This window comes from Poecilia formosa, unplaced genomic scaffold (genome assembly GCF_000485575.1).
Source record: "Poecilia formosa unplaced genomic scaffold, Poecilia_formosa-5.1.2 Scaffold52, whole genome shotgun sequence".
NCBI lineage: Eukaryota > Metazoa > Chordata > Actinopteri > Cyprinodontiformes > Poeciliidae > Poecilia > Poecilia formosa.
Genome location: NW_006799991.1, coordinates 200,724 through 218,414, shown reverse-complemented (window position 1 = coordinate 218,414; position 17,691 = coordinate 200,724). Strand labels below are relative to the sequence as shown.

Sequence of the window (17,691 nt, the reverse complement as noted above, 5' to 3'; positions counted from 1 at the left end):
GTAAAACAGCCCCAAATTAAAGGTCAACTTGGAATCTGAGTAGCCATCATCTGTTCACCATTATCTAGGTGTAAACAAGATAATAATAATAATAATAATAATAATAATAATAATAGTAATTAATAAAACATATTCTGTCAATGGTGTTTTCTAATGCTGGATTTTTCATAAAGTGTTGCACTGCTTCTCTTTCCCCCATTTGATGTTGGGTAAACACAATGGCTTACTTACAAATCCATAGTATTCTGGTGAATAAGCACTTTAAAATTTCTGTGATTAGCGCTTATTTTGTAGCTGTTGGGTCATTTTTTATTTTTTATTTTTATGTTTTCAGATAAAATTAAAAGTGTGGACATTTTTGGTAATAAATGTTCTCATCAGAAACATCAGAAATGAATGAAGACAAAAAAGCAACATTTTCTTTTCTTTTAGAAATTAATTTTAAAAGAAAAATTAATAGCTTTTACAAATTAAAGCTATTAAAATAAGTTGTTTCTTAGTAAAACAGAGTGTCACTAAAATATGCTTTATTTATTTATTTATTTATTTATTTATTTATTCATTTATTTTACTCCACCTTGTGTGTATTTTTTTTGTCTCACCTCACATGCAATAAAAACATAAAAAGTGAAATAATTCTCCTCATCCAAACTCATTAGATATGTTTTACTTGATCTTTTCTGTCCATCATTATTTGTTTTGTGGTTAAATAATAAATTGGAGAGGATTTTTTTTTCCCTGTGGTAATCTTCAAATATTTTGAAACATAATATAACAATTTTATTAATTTAAATTTTGTCCAAGTTTTACAAGATAAAAGGAAACGGCTTGTACTACAATTACAATTTGGTATTTGGAAATAAAAAATAGTGGCATTTTTACCTCATGTTATAATATGGTGAGAATCTCATACTTTATCCTAGAAAATGATGTCGTTTTGAAAGAAATATTTGTGGGAATCCTAGAATTAGCGAACACAACAAACATATAAAGGTTCTCTAAGATTAAAGGTATGTCTACTACTTTTGCCTTGATCTACCCTGGTGATGTGGACCAGGCAAGAGTAGCCGAGCGCCGACACCATCCCCAACCCCCCATGAGTGTATTTTTTTTTTAATACTTTGTGAGGAAAACTGTCAACCATATCCAAAGTGCAGGACCAAAGAGAACTAAATAATGTATGCTTTTGTTAGGTTCTTTGAAGACGATATGTGCTACGCGTTACCCGTTTCAACCATCGAAGATTTCAGACCTCTGCACAGAACAGATTTTGATAATCAGAAGGTGTATCTGGTTCACAGAACTGAGGAGAATGGCTGCGCAGGCCAGCCGTGCGAAGCACAGATCCTTGCCCTTGCAGGTAAGTTACTCCTCCTGACACCCGGACGACATCGGGTTTAATGCTCGTTTTATCTGACGGAACAACTAACGATGTCGTGCGTGTGGGTGGCAGAGCTGTCAAAGCGAGTGTTTTCGGTGGATCCGTCAGAACGTGATCAGCTGGAATCTGACAGCAACAACAACGTCCTCCGCTCTAGCTAGTAAGACATGCTAGTAATGTTTGCTAACTTCAGGAGGCTGTGATAGCTTGTCGGTGCTTTGCAGGTTTTTATTCGTGTAGCCCCTCGTTCTGTTGTTAATCTGTTCTTCTTCTGTAAATGATAATTAGTGGTTTATGTGGGTGTTCTTCAACGCCGTCTAGCCAAAGCAATTGTTTACACCAGGAAGCTAACTCTGCTAGCTTACGCTAGCATGCTAACTAGGAGACGCCGAATGAAAGCGGACATGGTATTATCACCATATTATGAACGCATTCATTCATCTGTCATTTTATGAGAGTTCCCGTGTGGATTTGTGAAAGCCCGAAAGCTTTTGTGATGCGGTTAGCCTGTTAGCTGCTGTGGCTTTGTGCGGTGCTGCAGTCATTTCCGTGTGACACGTCTATCCATCAGTCAGCATGACAAAGTCCTGTCAGTTTGGAAACATAATGATAACGTGAGAGCAGTACAAGCGAAACGTTATCCTGCTCTAGTAAAATGATATTTACACACAGTCGTTTTTTTCTTTTGCATTAGAAGTTTAGCTGCGTCCTTAATCCTGAAAGTGAACTGCATGGGCTACGAGATGAGAACAATGTCAAAGCTCATACCGCAGTCCACCGAAAAGCTTCCCCTGTATACCGCTGAAGTTTGTTTTGTGAGGTCAAAATAAGGGGACAAAGCAACGTTGGGATTATTTTTATTTTTTTTGATAGACTACTTTCATTGTAAATATATGCAACTTTTCTAAACGACATTGCAGATACAGTAGAAGAATTTGAAGACAGTATAATCCAAAAGAAGATGAAAATTCCCAAGATGTCAATCAGGAATTCAGGAAAGTCTATCGAGAACAATTTCGGAGAAGAGAGATTACCCCTGAGGCATAAAAAGGTAGGCAAAACCTGTATAAACTGGCTGATTTGCATTGCATCAAATGTTTTTGTAGATGAATAATTCATGTATTTATACCAGGTGATTTATTAGAAACGAGAGCATATAGTTTTGTCCTTATTACGCACTTCCAGTATAAACCTATAAGTCTTAAAGCATTAAGATAATGAAATATGAGAACTATTATTTAGTCAGATTCTAGTTAATTATCACTCTTCACCTAATCAGTTTTTAAGTCATGCCTGATGTTTACATATTTGACATTGCCATATGTCTTTCTTCCATTTGTGTTTTGATGATTTAATATTACATTTCCATAAACTTGGCTGACATCCAAAATCCCCTACGCTATTTTTACCATATGGTGGATTAACACAAATTCAGCACTCTGGACAGCTGCCCTTTCACCGGCAAATCCGCTGAGCGGCTCATCACAGAACTCGGTGACTCCTCTCCTCTGGTCCTACTGAGATCTGCAGTCAAAACAAACAGATTGCAGGCTCTCCCATGTCTCTGTATAGGCTGATGTGGATTTGTCATTTTTCCTATACGTCCTATGTTTTAAATTACATTAAAACCTTAACTTCACAAAAGTATTTTATGTTTCTAGGCTTGACCACATTGGATATTGAGAGCATAAAATATGCAATATGCAGTTTTTATTGGCTAAGATTTTTTTTTTTTTTTTAAGAAATGTTTCAATTCTGGTATTTTGGAAAAGTGGAGATTCTCAACAAATATCATCTTAAGGCACTTTATGAAAAAAAAAAAAAAATTCTCATGTTACCTACTGGACTTCTTGAGGAAGCTAAGGTCCTTTAAGGTTTGCAGCAAGATGCTGCATATCTTCTGCAAGTCTGTTGTTGAGAGCATCATCTCTTCTGCAGTCATCTGTTGAGGTGGAAGCATCAGAGCCAGGGATCTAAAAGGCTCAACAACCTGATAAAGAAAGCTGGTTCTGTTCTGGTGACTCTGGAACCTCTGGAGATGATGATGCAGCAAAGGATTTTACATAAAATCAAGAAAAGTATGGACAACCCTGACCACCCTCTTTATGAGACTGTCTTAGAAAAACAGAGCAGAGCTTTTGTAAAAGAATATTTTAGTAATCGAGTACTCTATAGATCATTTTTACGATTAATCGAGTAATCGTCTCTCGCTCTCTGCGCTAAATAATAAGACATAATTTAACGAAGCTCCGAGGTAGATACATTTTCCTAGAGGAATTTTAGTAATCGAGGTACTTGAATCATTCGAGAAATCGTTACAGCCCTGACACAGAGTATCTTTAGTCAGAGGCTTCTTCAAATTCACTGCAATACAAACCGCTACAGGAGGTCTTTCTTTTCCTGCCCACAGCCATCGCACAATCTGCAATAACTCTTTGAAGAATTTTGAGTTACAAAAACATTTAATTTCCCTTTGGGATCAATAAAGTATTTTGGATTTTGACTATAAACACCTGGTATGTAGCTGAGTGATAAGGATGCTAAAGCACAGGGAGATCAGTGGGGACAAAATGGTGATGGAAAATGCACAGGAGGAAGAAAAATCTGGATAATCAAAATACAAAACAAATATATTGCAGTCGGGATTTTCTGAAGTCATCCACCTCTAGTATAACCCAGTTCTTATATCGGACATGACCTCTGTTTGAGGTTTAGGATTGCGCTTGTGTCATTACAGTTTCATACCTCTCATGCTCGGTTTGCTTTTGGTCGCAGTTGAAATGCCCTGTATCTGTCCCATGCCTTTTCTGACCTGCTATTTCGTGTAGGCCCTGTCTCAAGACCATGGAAAGCCCCTCTCTAACTCCTCCAAGAGCCTCGCCGCAGTAGTGGCTCGCCTGGAACGAAACGCTGCCAACTCCTATATGGAAGGCGAAGAGGACTTGGATGAGGACCGGCTGGCCGAGGAGGGAGAGGACGCAGATGACGAAGAGGAAGAAATGGAGGCAGAGCATCGGCAACATCATCATCATCACCATCACCATCATCACCAGCAGCAGCAACATTTGGAGGTGGACACGCATTGCGTGTCGGAGGTGGTGGCGGCAGTCGTTCCGAGGGTTCTGTACGAGGAGCTGGTTCACAGCTACAGGCAGCAGGAGGAGGAGATGAGGAGACTGCAGCAGGAGCTGGAGAGAACCCGCAGGCAGCTGGTGCAGCAGGCCAAGAAGCTGAAGGAATACGGCAGCTTGTTGACTGAAGTCAAAGAACTGAGGGACTTCAACAGGAGGTTGCAGGACGTGCTCCTCATGAGACTCGGCAGCGGTGAGAAAACAAGAGCATGCACTCGGACACACAGCCGTCCATCCACAACATGTGGTACTCTGACGATTTATGGTTTTGTCAGAAAAGTTTAACGTAGCTCTTATTGGAAAATGTTTGTCAAACTCAGACGAACGCATTCTTAGTTTGTGTTGAGAAGCTAATTCTGACTTTTAAGGCAGATGATGGATGGGTGTGCAGTTTGGTTTGTTCTGCAGGAAGGTACTGGCAGTCTGCTACATTGATGACAGGTTTTCAACTTGACTTGGGGAATTAAAAATAAATTATACGATAGCACAAAGAGAAGAGCATTAACAAGTTATTTATGGAGGACCAGTTCTTTATATCCCAAAAATGAATGGATTTTGGATTCTATTTTGATAAACATGTGGTTACTTTTAGTCTAGCAATACGTTATTTTCTGATTGGATAGAAGATGGACATCTCTGACAAGATGATGCACCTGGGGTATCACTGTGGAAAGAATAATTTATTTTCTAACTAAAAATGCCATGTATTCATACCCTTCGCAATAATCACTGGAAAAGCCTTTATTAGCCATTAAATTAACTAAATGCCCTAATTACTGACCATCTTTCTGCAGGTCTCCATTATTATCTTTGACCATTAATCTTTCTCAATGAGCTCCAGGTCTCTAATCTTTAGTGCCTTTCACGTTTTCCTTATTGGAATCGTTAATACTTTTTCCTCAGCTAACAGTTTCTTCACCACTTAAGTTTTGTGTTTTGGGTCACCAAGACAAAGTTTCTTTGCAGGCCAGCTGATGATGATGATGATGATGATGATGTTGTTGTAGTCTTCCTTTTTATGATGTTTTACTTTGGTTAGATTTCCATTTGCTGAAAAACACACTCAACGTTTTTTTGTGTTCCCACCACCAAGCTTGTTTCTTGGGTTTGATTGCTTCTCCTTTGTCAAGGCTACATTATCGTGCACAGACAATAATATTTTTGCTTCATCTGACTATAAAAAAAAAAAAAAAAAAGTTTTGTGTTGCTCTCTCAGAGAACCAGGATCGTGTTTGGTCTGTCGCTGTGGACAGATACTGTACAGCATACAGTATCTGCTAGGTGTCTGTTTTTTGAGATGCTTTGGCCCACATCCTTCTGGAGGCCTGTGATGGTGATGCAGGGTGGTCATTTTTTTAACGCTGTGGCCTCTGTACATACACAGTCCTTTGAGTTGTGAGCAGCCACAGGTCCTCACTGAGCCACTGCAGAGAAATGCTGTTTGAAGAAAACAGCTGTTCCTAAAATGCCGTGTAATTACTGAGCTTTAGAACAACAAAGACTATTCAGTTGTGAAGAACATTTTCACACACACTCGCAATGTGCAGTGGCTATGAATACTTTCAGCCATGCTCTCTTTTTTTTTTATAAATTAAGTCTTGCTGTAATTTACTGCATATTGTAATACTACATTTGAATGAAAATCTACATTATTTCCAGTCAGAAAGAAAACATGTCGGTCAAATTAAGATCACGTTAAATCTAATTCTGGTTTGAAAAATTAGTTTTAGCTGCAAGTATTTTTTTGTCAAAACCACTTCAGGTTGTTGAAGGGCCTGCTCTCACCGTGACAATGTGTTAAGACATGGAAAGTAAGAACTGGCTGTTGTGAAATTACTGAAAAGCAGCACTCATCTATTTAAAATACTTTATAAAAAACATAATTTGTATTTTGTTTTGTTACAAAACATTCATCAAGAGTCCCGTAGTTGTCGAGCTGAGACTTCAATAAGTTGATTCACTTAAGTTTTAATATTTGTTATTTACCTGTGCGTGACATTTAGCTGAGTGAAAAACGAACTTAAAAAATAGTTGTTTCAAATAGATTTTATTTGCTTCAATTATCACAAGCCTGCACAGGGCACTTCTTTAAGTTTTAAGTGAAATATTTTTGTAAGATAAGACTTGCACCAAAAGATTTTAAAATGTACTTGGGAGTATTAGTGGTATCATAAAGCAGCGTGCAAAGCTAAGCTGGTGTCTAGATTAGACTCCCTGCAGATGCAAACAGAAGCTGGTTGGACCATCTAATGGTTCGGCTACAGATTAGAGCGCCCTGGGAATCTGTCGGTCCAGGAATAAAGTGCATCATTGACTGATATTAAAACTCATCAGCTGCACTGGAGCTTAGCATGGCCAGCTACCAGCACAGCTTAGCTACTGTGTCAGGCCACGGGGTAGCCCAGAACAAGAACAGGAAACAAACAAACAAAACGCGCCGTTCCAGCTGCACCAAAACTTCTTTCTTCATATTTACTTAACCACCAGGAAATGGCTGATGGCTGGAAATGAAGATCCAGTGATTGTCTCTGTGGTGTTGAATGTCACCTTTGTCTCCTAGAGCCTATGCACGACAATGGCACTCAGACAATCAAGGCTGAAGTGGTCGAACCTATAGTTGAGGCCCAGGAGACGTGCAGGGAAGAAGCTAACACAAGTTCAAGCTACTCGCCCTCACCCAGAACGGTGTACACCTGCAACGATGGGAAGGTGAGTCTGACTGGGCCAGAAATTTATTTCAGCACTTTAATCGTTACCTTGGTGCCACCTGTAAAGATTTATGTTTCCATCTAATCATAAATTAATCTAATCTTTTACAAGGAATTAGAATGTTCTGTGTAAAACTTCTTGTTTTTAGTTGTCTGGTCACTGGTCTCCTACATTCATAACTTGGAACGAGGAAGACGTTGTACAAGCAGTGATGTGTTTTTCAGTGAGATAATTAAACCCATCTGAATAAGAATATACTTGCATAAATTATTTAATTTATCATATGTATTAAATATTTCATATTTGTGATGTATTGTAAATGTATGTGCGTGTCACTCATGAATTTAACCAGTCGAAGCCAGAGGCTGAAGCTGATATGACTCTAGTGAAGCTACTTGGTCTGAAGTGGACTTAACTCTGCTGGTATGAATTTAGATGTTATGCACCAAAGTTACGTGGAACCCTGCAGAAAATTATCCATAAGATTACTTAAGAAATACTGAATGAATAGGATTATTCAGACTTTAATTAGCTTAAGATCCAATTTCTAGTTTTAAATTTTATTAATTGTGAATAAACTCTTTTTTTTTAGGTTGATTTATTCAGTTTTAGTTTCCATCTGGACAACTTTGGCACTCCAAAAGTCTGACTTCAGTGAAGCCGTGGTTTGTTTGCCGCAAAAGTTGAACATGACTCTAACTACCCCTAACAACTTTCACCTTCTTGATTTGGTATTCTTGCCCATTTGCTTGTGCGTGACCGTAAAAAGCGGGCTGATTTCTGCAGGAAACGCTGCATTCCCTGTTAACAACCACAAACTGTGCAACATGCTGTCGTCGCTGATCAGTCCTTTCCCCTTTGCTGCCCTGTCCTAGCAGGTAAACAAGGTTGAGAAGATTATTATTGTTCCTGCAAGCCCAGCCAACATCATCAGTGTTTATTAGCCTGTTAGGGTTCTTTACTTCCCCCCACTGCTGTAACTCAACCAGCCGCCCCGTCTCTGATGATGGGGAGGGGAAGCACGAGGGGGGCACTACAAGCTCTTGGGTCCGTGGCCACTTCAAGCGTGAAGAACACTTGCAAATTAGAACGCTCCTACATCAGGGAACCCATATTAATTATTTGCACGAGAAGACTTTAAAGTGACTGACAGGTTAGGCCTAGTGAGAGTGCAAAGGGAGGTTAGGAAAGGAAAGGAGGAGGGGTAGATGGTGAGAAAGAGATAAACGAGAGCAAAAGGCCTGGGAGGATGAAAACGGGCTTGTCTAACTTAAGGCCAGTAAAAAGCTAGTCTGCTGGCTTGCAGCCTGAAGCACATTAGCCTCACCGGGAAAAGCTTTTTGGACTCTGGCCTAAAGACTTTACAGTGATAAGAGAATGGAGAAGGAAAACAGACACACATTTGCCCCCTGCTGCATTAGCTCACCTTTAAGACCAAGTCAGTCACCCGGGCCTGGCAATCGGCTTTTGCCGTTTTGCAGTGATTTATTCGACGTTCACTCGCATTGTGTGGAGCGCGACAGGCTAAGTGATATTGTAGGTAATCAAAGCTGCGACCTCTGACCTGAGTTTGTTTACTTTATAGCAGGTGAAATTGGCCTCCCTTTAAAGCAGTCTGGTCTGCATTACCCACAGCAACTTTAGTGCTGCACAGATCAAGTAGCAGAACTCTTAAAGCATTTAGCATTGACTTGATGTTGTTGTTCACTGTTCCTAATTCAAGTTTTGTGCGGGGCTCAAATGGTTTATAGTGTAATTGTAAAGGTGAAGTTTTTGATTCACTGTTTGGTTTAATCCGCACGTTACCGCGTGCAGATAACAATGAGCTAATACATTTAAAGTCGTTTTGATTGTACATTAAACAGAAGTAGCAGTTGTACCCAACTATGTATCGGGATGACAGCAATAGGTTTTAAATTTGGCAACATATAACAGATGAGGTGCATGTGTTACAAGTTTAAATGTATTTATTTGTAGGTTGGACTTATTGTTTACAAGTACCCCATAGTTTTAACCAAACTATTACTCTTTAAAACCATAACTAGCCTTCGATACGAGAGGCATGTCATAAAATACATCAAGTTGCTGATACTCTGGAAGCTGGACTGTATCACAGTGGATTTATTTGAGGCCGGCGTTTCAACATCAGCTCAGACTCTGCTCTCCAGGATTCTTCAGGGCTGATTTCTCTTACTGGGATTAGTGCCACTCGAAGAATTACAAACGAGTGTTGGGCCAACAACAGGACAACACACTTATCATCGCTGCTTCACTGGTCCATCTTGTTTAATGCTGTAACCTGAGCTGATACCAAACCCTTATAGATTTTAAATTGGTCACACATCCAGCCTTCTCAGTTTCTCAGTCTGAAGAAATACTTGGAAGTGGCATTTATTTTAAAACATATGGGGTCTGTCAATGGCTGTTGCAGCATTTTCTTTTCATTTCAAAGAAAGGTAAAAATCATTACTAGACTGAAGTGAGGGGGAAAAATGAAGTGATGTCTTTATAGGAACTGCAATGTTGGGGTCACATGGCTTTCTGCTGCAAATAGGCATAACAACATGTGTTGGCACAATGATCGTTAGCATAAAGCAGCTTCAAGTATTCAAACCATTGGACATTTATTTATGTCATAACTCTGCACTAAGATGTTTATAATGGATTAAAACGAAATAGTACATTGCTATGAATTGAAGATAAACTGATACTAAGTTTACAACACATTTTCCAAACAAAAATCCAATATTTATTCAGGCTCTCTGAGTCAATACTTTCTATAAGCAACTTTTTATCTTGAAGAAAAGCTGGTGCAAATATTCACAGAAAATTTCAAGCTCAGGCGGATCAGATTTTATGCAGCTGCAAACGAGTCTTTTCAACAGATTTGTAAACTGGTGTAGGTTTGGAGTTTTACACCATCTTCCTGTAGATTTGGTGTACAGTATTTGTGGTAGTCTGCCCCAGTCTCCATTCTTTTCCAGCCTCTAACATGTTTTCTTCCAGAATTGCTCTGTACTTTATACCATCCATTTTCCCATCAACTGTGACTAGCGTTCATGTCCATGCTAAAGAAAGATACCCGCCATAGCAAGATGCTGCCACCACCTTGTTTCATGAGAATCAAAGATTTGATATGATTTACAGCTTAGCTCTGTTTAAATTCACCCTGACCCGTCTGTGTTTATTTATCCCAGCAAACCTCTGAAATCTCCATAGAGCAGCTTTTTTACTGATTAAGTGCTTTTTGAGAGCTGTTGGTAGCAGCAAATTTATTTCGGGTTATTGGAGTAACGGGGGCTGAAAACTAATGCACTTCACACTTTTTAGATGTTTATCTGTAACATGTTTTTGTATCCTTTTCTCTCCAGTGAAAATGCATGAATGCTTTGCTTGAACCTTTTAAAAAGTGCATCATAATTGTGCGTTTGCTGTTTTTAATTCTCCCGTTCACCAAAAACAAACCCAGCATGACTGTAATTGCTGCTGCCAATGACGACATTCATTCAGTGTTTACTTAAAATCCGCTTTTTACATATGTTGTCTCCAGGTACATCTGGGGGGTGGGATCTGGGTGGAGGAGGAGAAATGGCACCAGCTTCAGAGGACCCAAGGAGATTCAAAGTTCACAAAGAACCTCGCTGTAATGATTTGGGGTACTGAAACCCTTAAAAACCGTAGTGTCACAGGTGTGGCCACTAAAAAGAAGAAAGACGCCCTGCCCAAACCTCCACTGTCTCCCAGCAAGCTGAAAATAGTCAGAGGTAAGCTCAGTTAAAGTCCATCCATCCATCCATTTTCTGAACACCCTTGTCCCTCAGTGGGGTCGGGAGGGGTGCTGGTGCCTATCTCCAGCTAACGTTCCGGGCGAGAGGCGGGGTACATCCTGGACAGGTCGCCAGTCTGTCGCACAGTTAAAGTCTGAACTTTGAATTTCGTTTTTAAAGTAAATAGATGAGTACGTATTTAGCAGACATTAAAAAATAAGATGAGGGTCTTCTCATCGGATGCACTGACCCGCTTTACTCGCTCCTTCCCCAGAGTGTCTCTACGACCGAGTGTCTCAAGAAACGGCCGACAGCGCTGAGATCACGCAGAGATTGTCCAAAGTGAACAAATATATCTGTGAAAAGATCATGGACATCAACAAGTCCATCAAGAACGAGGAGCGACGGGAGTCCAAGCTGCTAATCAGACAGACGGTTAAGATGGAGAACTTCACCTACGATGGCATATAGTGATCAACTGTCACATCAGCGCCTTCTGCCCCGCGTGGTCCGCAGGATGTTTAGGGGACTTGCTATGGGAGGGTTGGGGACTGCTGTCACTGTTCCAGAAGCTGTCATATTTCTTTCACACAGGTCCTATCCCATCTCCCTATAGGTCGAGCGTCACGTTTATCATTTCTTTTATTGGCTGCCAGGCAGCTTTACCCACCAGCACACAAAATAGTTTGACGTGAGTTGGAGTGAGTGGATTTTTTTATAAGCTTTACCAATGCATTGGAATGGAGGTGTGTGCATATGTGTCGAGAGAGCGAGATTAGATGTGATAGTTTAATTTATTGTTCTGTGTCAGAACATCATTTTGAGTCCTGGAACTTTTAAAAAGTAAGAGATTATTCCTGTAGGTAGAGTCTTCTGATGCTGTGTAATTGACGATGCTTGCTAACGCCGGGTCTTATACTGTTGGGGACCGGAGTGTCGGTACGAAATGCAAAGAATGGGACGTCAGGGTCTCGAATGCACAAGTCTTAATTAGTAACAGCCATATGACGGTTTGCTCCAAGAGATTACCTTTGAATGTGTGCTGTCTCTTAACTCCTTTAACACATCTGCTCATGAGAAGAGGGCTTAGAGAGGGTTGTTGGAAAGAATGACTCCAACCTCTGAGTCAGTAAAGCTACATTTTACTTCTTTTTTTTTTTAACCTTACATGTTAACTAACGTATGAGGACATGAAAGGATTGAAATATATTTAAGAGATGCACCAGTCAGATTTTTTCTCACCCAACACCAATTTTAGTTTACCCGTTTTCCAAAACATAGTAGAGAAAACATCGAGCTGCAGGTTCTTTGACAGAGATAATTGTTTTGAATCCAACTAAAAATGTCAGGTTTTTTTTTCCCATTTAAGCTTGTCATATTCCCCTACTCTCCGTATGATTTTAAATAAATTCAAACTGAACCAAAGAAGCCGATGTTGGGGTGATGCATTTGTAGGCCAAAATCAGAGTTTTTAGTTTGGGTAAACTTAATGAACAAGCAAAAAAAAAAATCAGATTTTTCAGTATTTAACTTTAGGGTTAAATAAAAAGTGATCAATTCTGATTCTTCACCTGTTTATTGGTGCATCGCCAATATTTCTGCGTCAGTCTTAGTCATTTGAATAAACTTGAGTCTAGAGTCGTTGCGGTACAGGCATGTTGATGCCTTGAAAGGCCTTAAATGGATTCGGCAATCTCCAGGGACATATATGTCTCTGGGTTTTTATTTTTTTTTATTTTAAAAGTAAGCTGTGATTGTAAATGTTTTGTGAGCTGAAGTGATGAAGCTTCACCTGCACTTTGCCGTGAGAATGTAAGAGTTGGCCAGGTACTATTATTATGTGTGGTTTGCACCATTCGATTGAGGTGAACCAGACTAGCGGCCAGGTGAAAGTCAGAGCACAGCTCTGCGCAGTCCAGGTCATCTTGTTGTGAAAGCTGTGGGTAAAGCTGTCTGAGGCACTATTTTGCTTTTCTTTCTTTCTTTTGTTTTTTTTTTTTTGTTTTGTTTTTTTAAGGTTGTCTGGCCCTGCTGAATCCCATCCTAACCCTTTCTTCTTTTTAGTCACACCACTGGGGAAAATAGTAAGGTTGCTCCAGTGACAATTTCCTCTGAGCTATGCCATCAAAAGTTTTCAAATGTTCTTTTATCGTGTATGTTTATATATATATATAAATATATAGGATTTTTCTCTCCTGTTATATTGTTTTGATCTGAAACGGTTTGTGTGGCTGTCTGCAGGCTGGAACTAAATGCTGCAGATTGAAATCTCAACTGTGACCTAGCTGTGGCTAACTGTGAATCTGCTGCAGAGCTGCCCATCAAACCTTCATCCTCTTCACACTCGTAATTCCTGGATGTCTCTCAGTTTATTTCTCCCCATTTTTTTTCTCGTTTTTACCGTTTGTCTGTCTTGGTTTGTGTCATATCACAACTTCATATCAGCCTTTCGTTAAGCTACTTTATGCTCCAAATGGCATAGAAACAGATGCATATGTTTGCCACCAAATTTGGTGACATATTTTGGTTAGTCGTATCACAGTTTAAAGGTTCTGATCATATTTGATGCAGTGTTTTCTATGTTGTGTTTCGTATCCATCTGTTTCCTGTTTTTTTTTTTTTTTTTTTTTTACTTTGTTTTTTATATGATTCATTGGCTTTAAGCTAGTTGTTGTATCCAAATGTTGATCAGTTGAGTCTACCAACAGAAAACAAATCCACCTCATTCATAGCCAAAGTTATCCCATAGGAACAAGACGGAGAACGGGTTTATTTCAGAGCCTATAGATTAGAACAACATTGTGATATTTGGTAACTCTCACTTTAAATCAGTGAAAATCTCTATTCTTAAACTGTCGGGCTCTTAAATATCAAGATGCAGTAATTATCAGCTCATATGTTTTACATTGAATGCACTTTAAATTTTACTGCAATTTCTTCCATTTTAAACCATTGTTTGTCATGATAGTTTTATGTTTGGGCCTGACTGTCATTTTTTATTCTCATGAAGCACCTTATGACATTTTGGTTTCTATTTCATATCATTAAAACAAAATTGAGTTATTGGAATGACTCTGGCAAAGCTATCGCCCCATAATAAGCTTGGTAAGTTCAACGTTTAGTTGTAAGATTTATTAGGTCTGCAGATTCGTAAAAAATGACGTTGAGACTGGAATCAGCTACTCCATTATTTCCTACTGGATATTAAGCCGCGACCTTGGCAGACTGCCAAGCAACAAATAAGTTGGTTTAAAACAGCAATGTCCAGTTTAAATACTTGACCTTTGACATGTTTAAGATGACTGGAAATCGTGCTTTAGCTTAACACATCTACATGCTGTTCACATGTACAAATATTACTTATATAGAGTTCCAATGGAGTATTTTTTACAACTGAGTTGTAACTGTGAGGACTAAATGATGAAGCTGATAAAAGTTGGATGCAGACTGAGGAATCAGCTGGGTTTGCACAAAAAAAAGGCCCATGCAAAGGTATTGGGGCTTAGTGAATAACAAAGTCACGCAATGGTGACGATTGTCTGTTTGTTTTTTTTTGTTTTTTTTTGTAAACCAGAGTCCCCTTTTTTGTTTTGTTTTATTCTATGTACAAAGTAAGATGCGGTTCACATGTTGGAACGTGTATTGAAAATACTTGCAATTTAAAAGGAACAAAAAAAAAAGAAAGCTTTCTGCTGTGCAAAGCCACCTTACTGAAATTCAGATGCGTTGTTGTGTACTGTGTTTGTGTTTCTTTGTTGTTCGATGCCAAAAGAGGGCGTGGTTGTAACGATGCTTAAAGAGAGCATTTATAGAGCTATTACATCATCGTTTTGAAAGTCTGGTTTCCTGGAGAGAGATTAAAACCTATAATCCCTTAACTAAAACCATCTTCAGTGGATGAAAGCTGTACCATCGCAGATTTAGCCTAATCTGCGATGACACGGCCAATCTGACAATAGAGTACCAGAAGTTTTGGCAGCCGACTCGTAAACGCACCGTGCATATTACACAACCTGGAATAGAGAGTCGTGGCTATTTTAGGCCAGTTTGACTCTGTAACACAACACACCACCATAGCAGCAGTTGTAGGAAGGAAACCTGCTGGATATGATCCTCTTCTTGTGCCACTTCTTGTTCCTTACTCACCTGCTTTATGGCTTACGCTGTGAATACCCGTCAGGAGCTTCTCAAAACGATGGGGCTTTGTTTTACTTTTTCATAGTTCGATTGAGGAAAGAGTGATCCGGGTTTTTAAGCTTCACTCTGTTGAGCAAGATGGATATCTTGCAGTTTGCAGAGCCATACTGTTAACCAGACATATTACTGTTTGAGCCTCAGATACAATATAAAACAAAACAAAAAAAAAATACAAAGATATACATTGTTAAGCATATATTTTTCTTAAAGGTATCAGTAACTTTGTATACGATCCACAAACCGGTTCTACTTCATCCAACTTCACCGTCCTACCTCATTGTTACTCTGGTGTTTGTCAGTAAATGTATACTATATGTGTGTATATTATTAAAAAAACAAAGAAATCTATAGGAAAAGGTATAGCTGGTGACTCTCAACATGTACAGCGTATAAAACACCTCAATACACAAATATCATTCTTAAGCAAAATCCGTTTTCTTATCCGCTTAAAGATGCTGCTGTAAAGGGGGTTTCTGTGTGAGGGGGTTGTCTCTGAATATATATATATATATATATATATATGGATATAAATCTTTGCTCTTTGCTATGTTGTGCAGTTGATCGATGGTTGTGTTCTGTCTCTGTATTGCAATCTGAGATTTTTACTGGTTGACGGTGCTACCAGCAAACGGTTTGAGAAAAACAAAAACTGATCTACCGGACCTCAAATGGTGCTGTTTTTCTATGTTTTTAATTGTCATACGGCTCTGTGTTATTCAGGTGTGTTAACCGCCGCTATCCCCTCAACTAATCAAAATCCTGAAGCCAAAATGTTTTTGCAAGGCTGGTAACCCTGCTATTACTGTATCAAAAATATATGCTATCCATCCAAATATTGTAGATAGTAGTAATATTCTCAGTTTCAGAAGTACCTCAGAAGTTGTTCATTTTAAGTGGGTGCATCTGCTTCTGTCAGTTTCCTTTTGTTGACGTGCGTTTTTTTTTTGTTTTTTTTTTCCAGAAATATGCATTTTTACTGGTTAGATCAGGTTATCTTCATACAGTAGATGGTACATGGTTAAGGGAGCAGTGTGCGTTACAGTAGCAAAGGCCCTCGGCAAAACCATATTCCACTTGGGTCAACCTTGCATTGTGCATCAGGGTCCATTTGTATTAAAGGTTTTTACCACACCCATATAAGCAGGAATTAGGAATGTGTAAAGAAAAACATAAATGGGGCTTTATCACACTTGTTTTGTTTACTTTGTCAGTCATAACGGTTGATTTTTTTTCCTTCACTTTCTCTGTATTTCTCTGTGTATCTTTGTAAATGCTTTCCTTCAGTTTTATATCTCTGGATCTTCTCTTCGCAGAAAGTGCTTTACATCCTCTTATATCCTGTTTCCCCCCCTTCTCCCCCGACCCGCTGCGCTTCAGTGTTTGTTTTCTGCGCCAAAAGTGTTTGAGACACGTTAGTACACGTTTGGTTTCTGTCTTCTTAAACTTAACTTTGTCATGCTGACGCCTCTTCTACTGTGAGTAACGCGTGTTCTTAGACACAGCAGCTGGTTTTCAAGGAAGCACTTTTAAGCCATTCTTTGGACTGTTTTATTACGGTTAACAGTGAGCTTTCCTCCGGCCTGCGGGGAGAGTTGAGCCCAGGGAGAGTTGTGTTTGTAGTTCCTATGCAGGTGTAGAATAACTAACCTGGTACCACATCACTGTTGGGATGGAGGGCCAACCACCGAGGTAAAGAGCAGGAGAGAACTGAATGTGTCTGCACAGCCTTGAGATTGAGTCAAATAGGACAATGGCGATATGACAAATCTGTACTGAACTATTATTACGTTTAAGCTCTTTAATTTGAATTAAACTGAGCTACACAGGGCTGCTTGGTATACCTATCTGTAGAATTTAATGCATTGCAGTTGTAGTTGGGGAAAGACAGGGTTTCTACTTTATGGAGTATTTATTGTTGGTATAATAATGTGAAAAAAAATATCTCAAAACTCTTACAGTAAACACTTCCTCTACCCTATTGTAGCCTCCCAGTGGCAAACCACATTTACAGGAAATCTTATAGATATAAACGATAGTGTACATGTCTTCGCTAAACCGGCCACACCTCTGCTATGCGAGCAACTCTTTGACGCTTAGCATCCTGTTCTGTGTTTTTTCTCTTGCTGCATTCAGGAACACCTGTTTAAATGTATAGATAAACAGAAATAAATCAAGACTTTTATTCTATCAGCACAAACCTCTCGTCTTGCTTTTTGTGTGCTTCATTTCCTGCCACAGAGTTTAGGCTTGTTTTGCCTGTTGTTCTGTTAATGGTACAATTATTTAGCTTAAAATGTTACTAAAGTTAAATTTATTCTTTTTCATTCCTGCTTTGTTCTACTGCAAATAGAATAGAGGCAACAATTAATCATAGGGCCAACACATAAAACATTGTCTTCTGAGGTTTTGTAACCTCACATGCATCGTTTTTCACTTTGTGTAGAAGCCAGAAATTAAATACCTTGCAATTGTATTCATACTCTTTTATCTTTTCCACTTTTTGTTA

At 39.1% G+C, this 17,691-nt stretch overlaps 2 protein-coding genes across 3 annotated transcripts in view; both read left to right on the top strand.

Moving 5' to 3' along the window:
• agbl4 (AGBL carboxypeptidase 4) overlaps positions 1-17,691 on the top strand; it is a 303,338-nt gene that overhangs the window by 218,539 nt on the left and 67,108 nt on the right. The window lies entirely within an intron of this gene.
• bend5 (BEN domain containing 5) lies at positions 821-17,372 on the top strand. Of its 2 annotated transcripts, none has more exons than XM_007552648.2 (6): positions 821-1,360; positions 2,302-2,432; positions 4,210-4,705; positions 7,073-7,221; positions 10,772-10,985; positions 11,263-17,372. In XM_007552648.2, the coding sequence occupies exons 1-6, from the start codon at positions 1,177-1,179 to the stop codon at positions 11,457-11,459; spliced, it is 1,371 nt and encodes a 456-aa protein (XP_007552710.1). In that variant the 5' UTR covers positions 821-1,176; the 3' UTR covers positions 11,460-17,372. The 2 variants fall into 2 exon arrangements, with proteins under 2 accessions (XP_007552710.1, XP_007552711.1); XM_007552649.2 differs by lacking the exon at positions 821-1,360 and adding an exon at positions 1,393-1,541.

Excerpts from the sequence above, each read along its gene's own strand:
- bend5 (XM_007552648.2), top strand. The coding sequence starts at position 1,177 with ATGTATGCTTTTGTTAGGTTCTTTGAAGACGATATGTGCTACGCGTTA. Across the intron at positions 1,361-2,301 it reads ACAGATCCTTGCCCTTGCAG|ATACAGTAGAAGAATTTGAA; the intron begins GTAAGTTACTCC and ends ACGACATTGCAG. Across the intron at positions 2,433-4,209 it reads TACCCCTGAGGCATAAAAAG|GCCCTGTCTCAAGACCATGG; the intron begins GTAGGCAAAACC and ends TATTTCGTGTAG.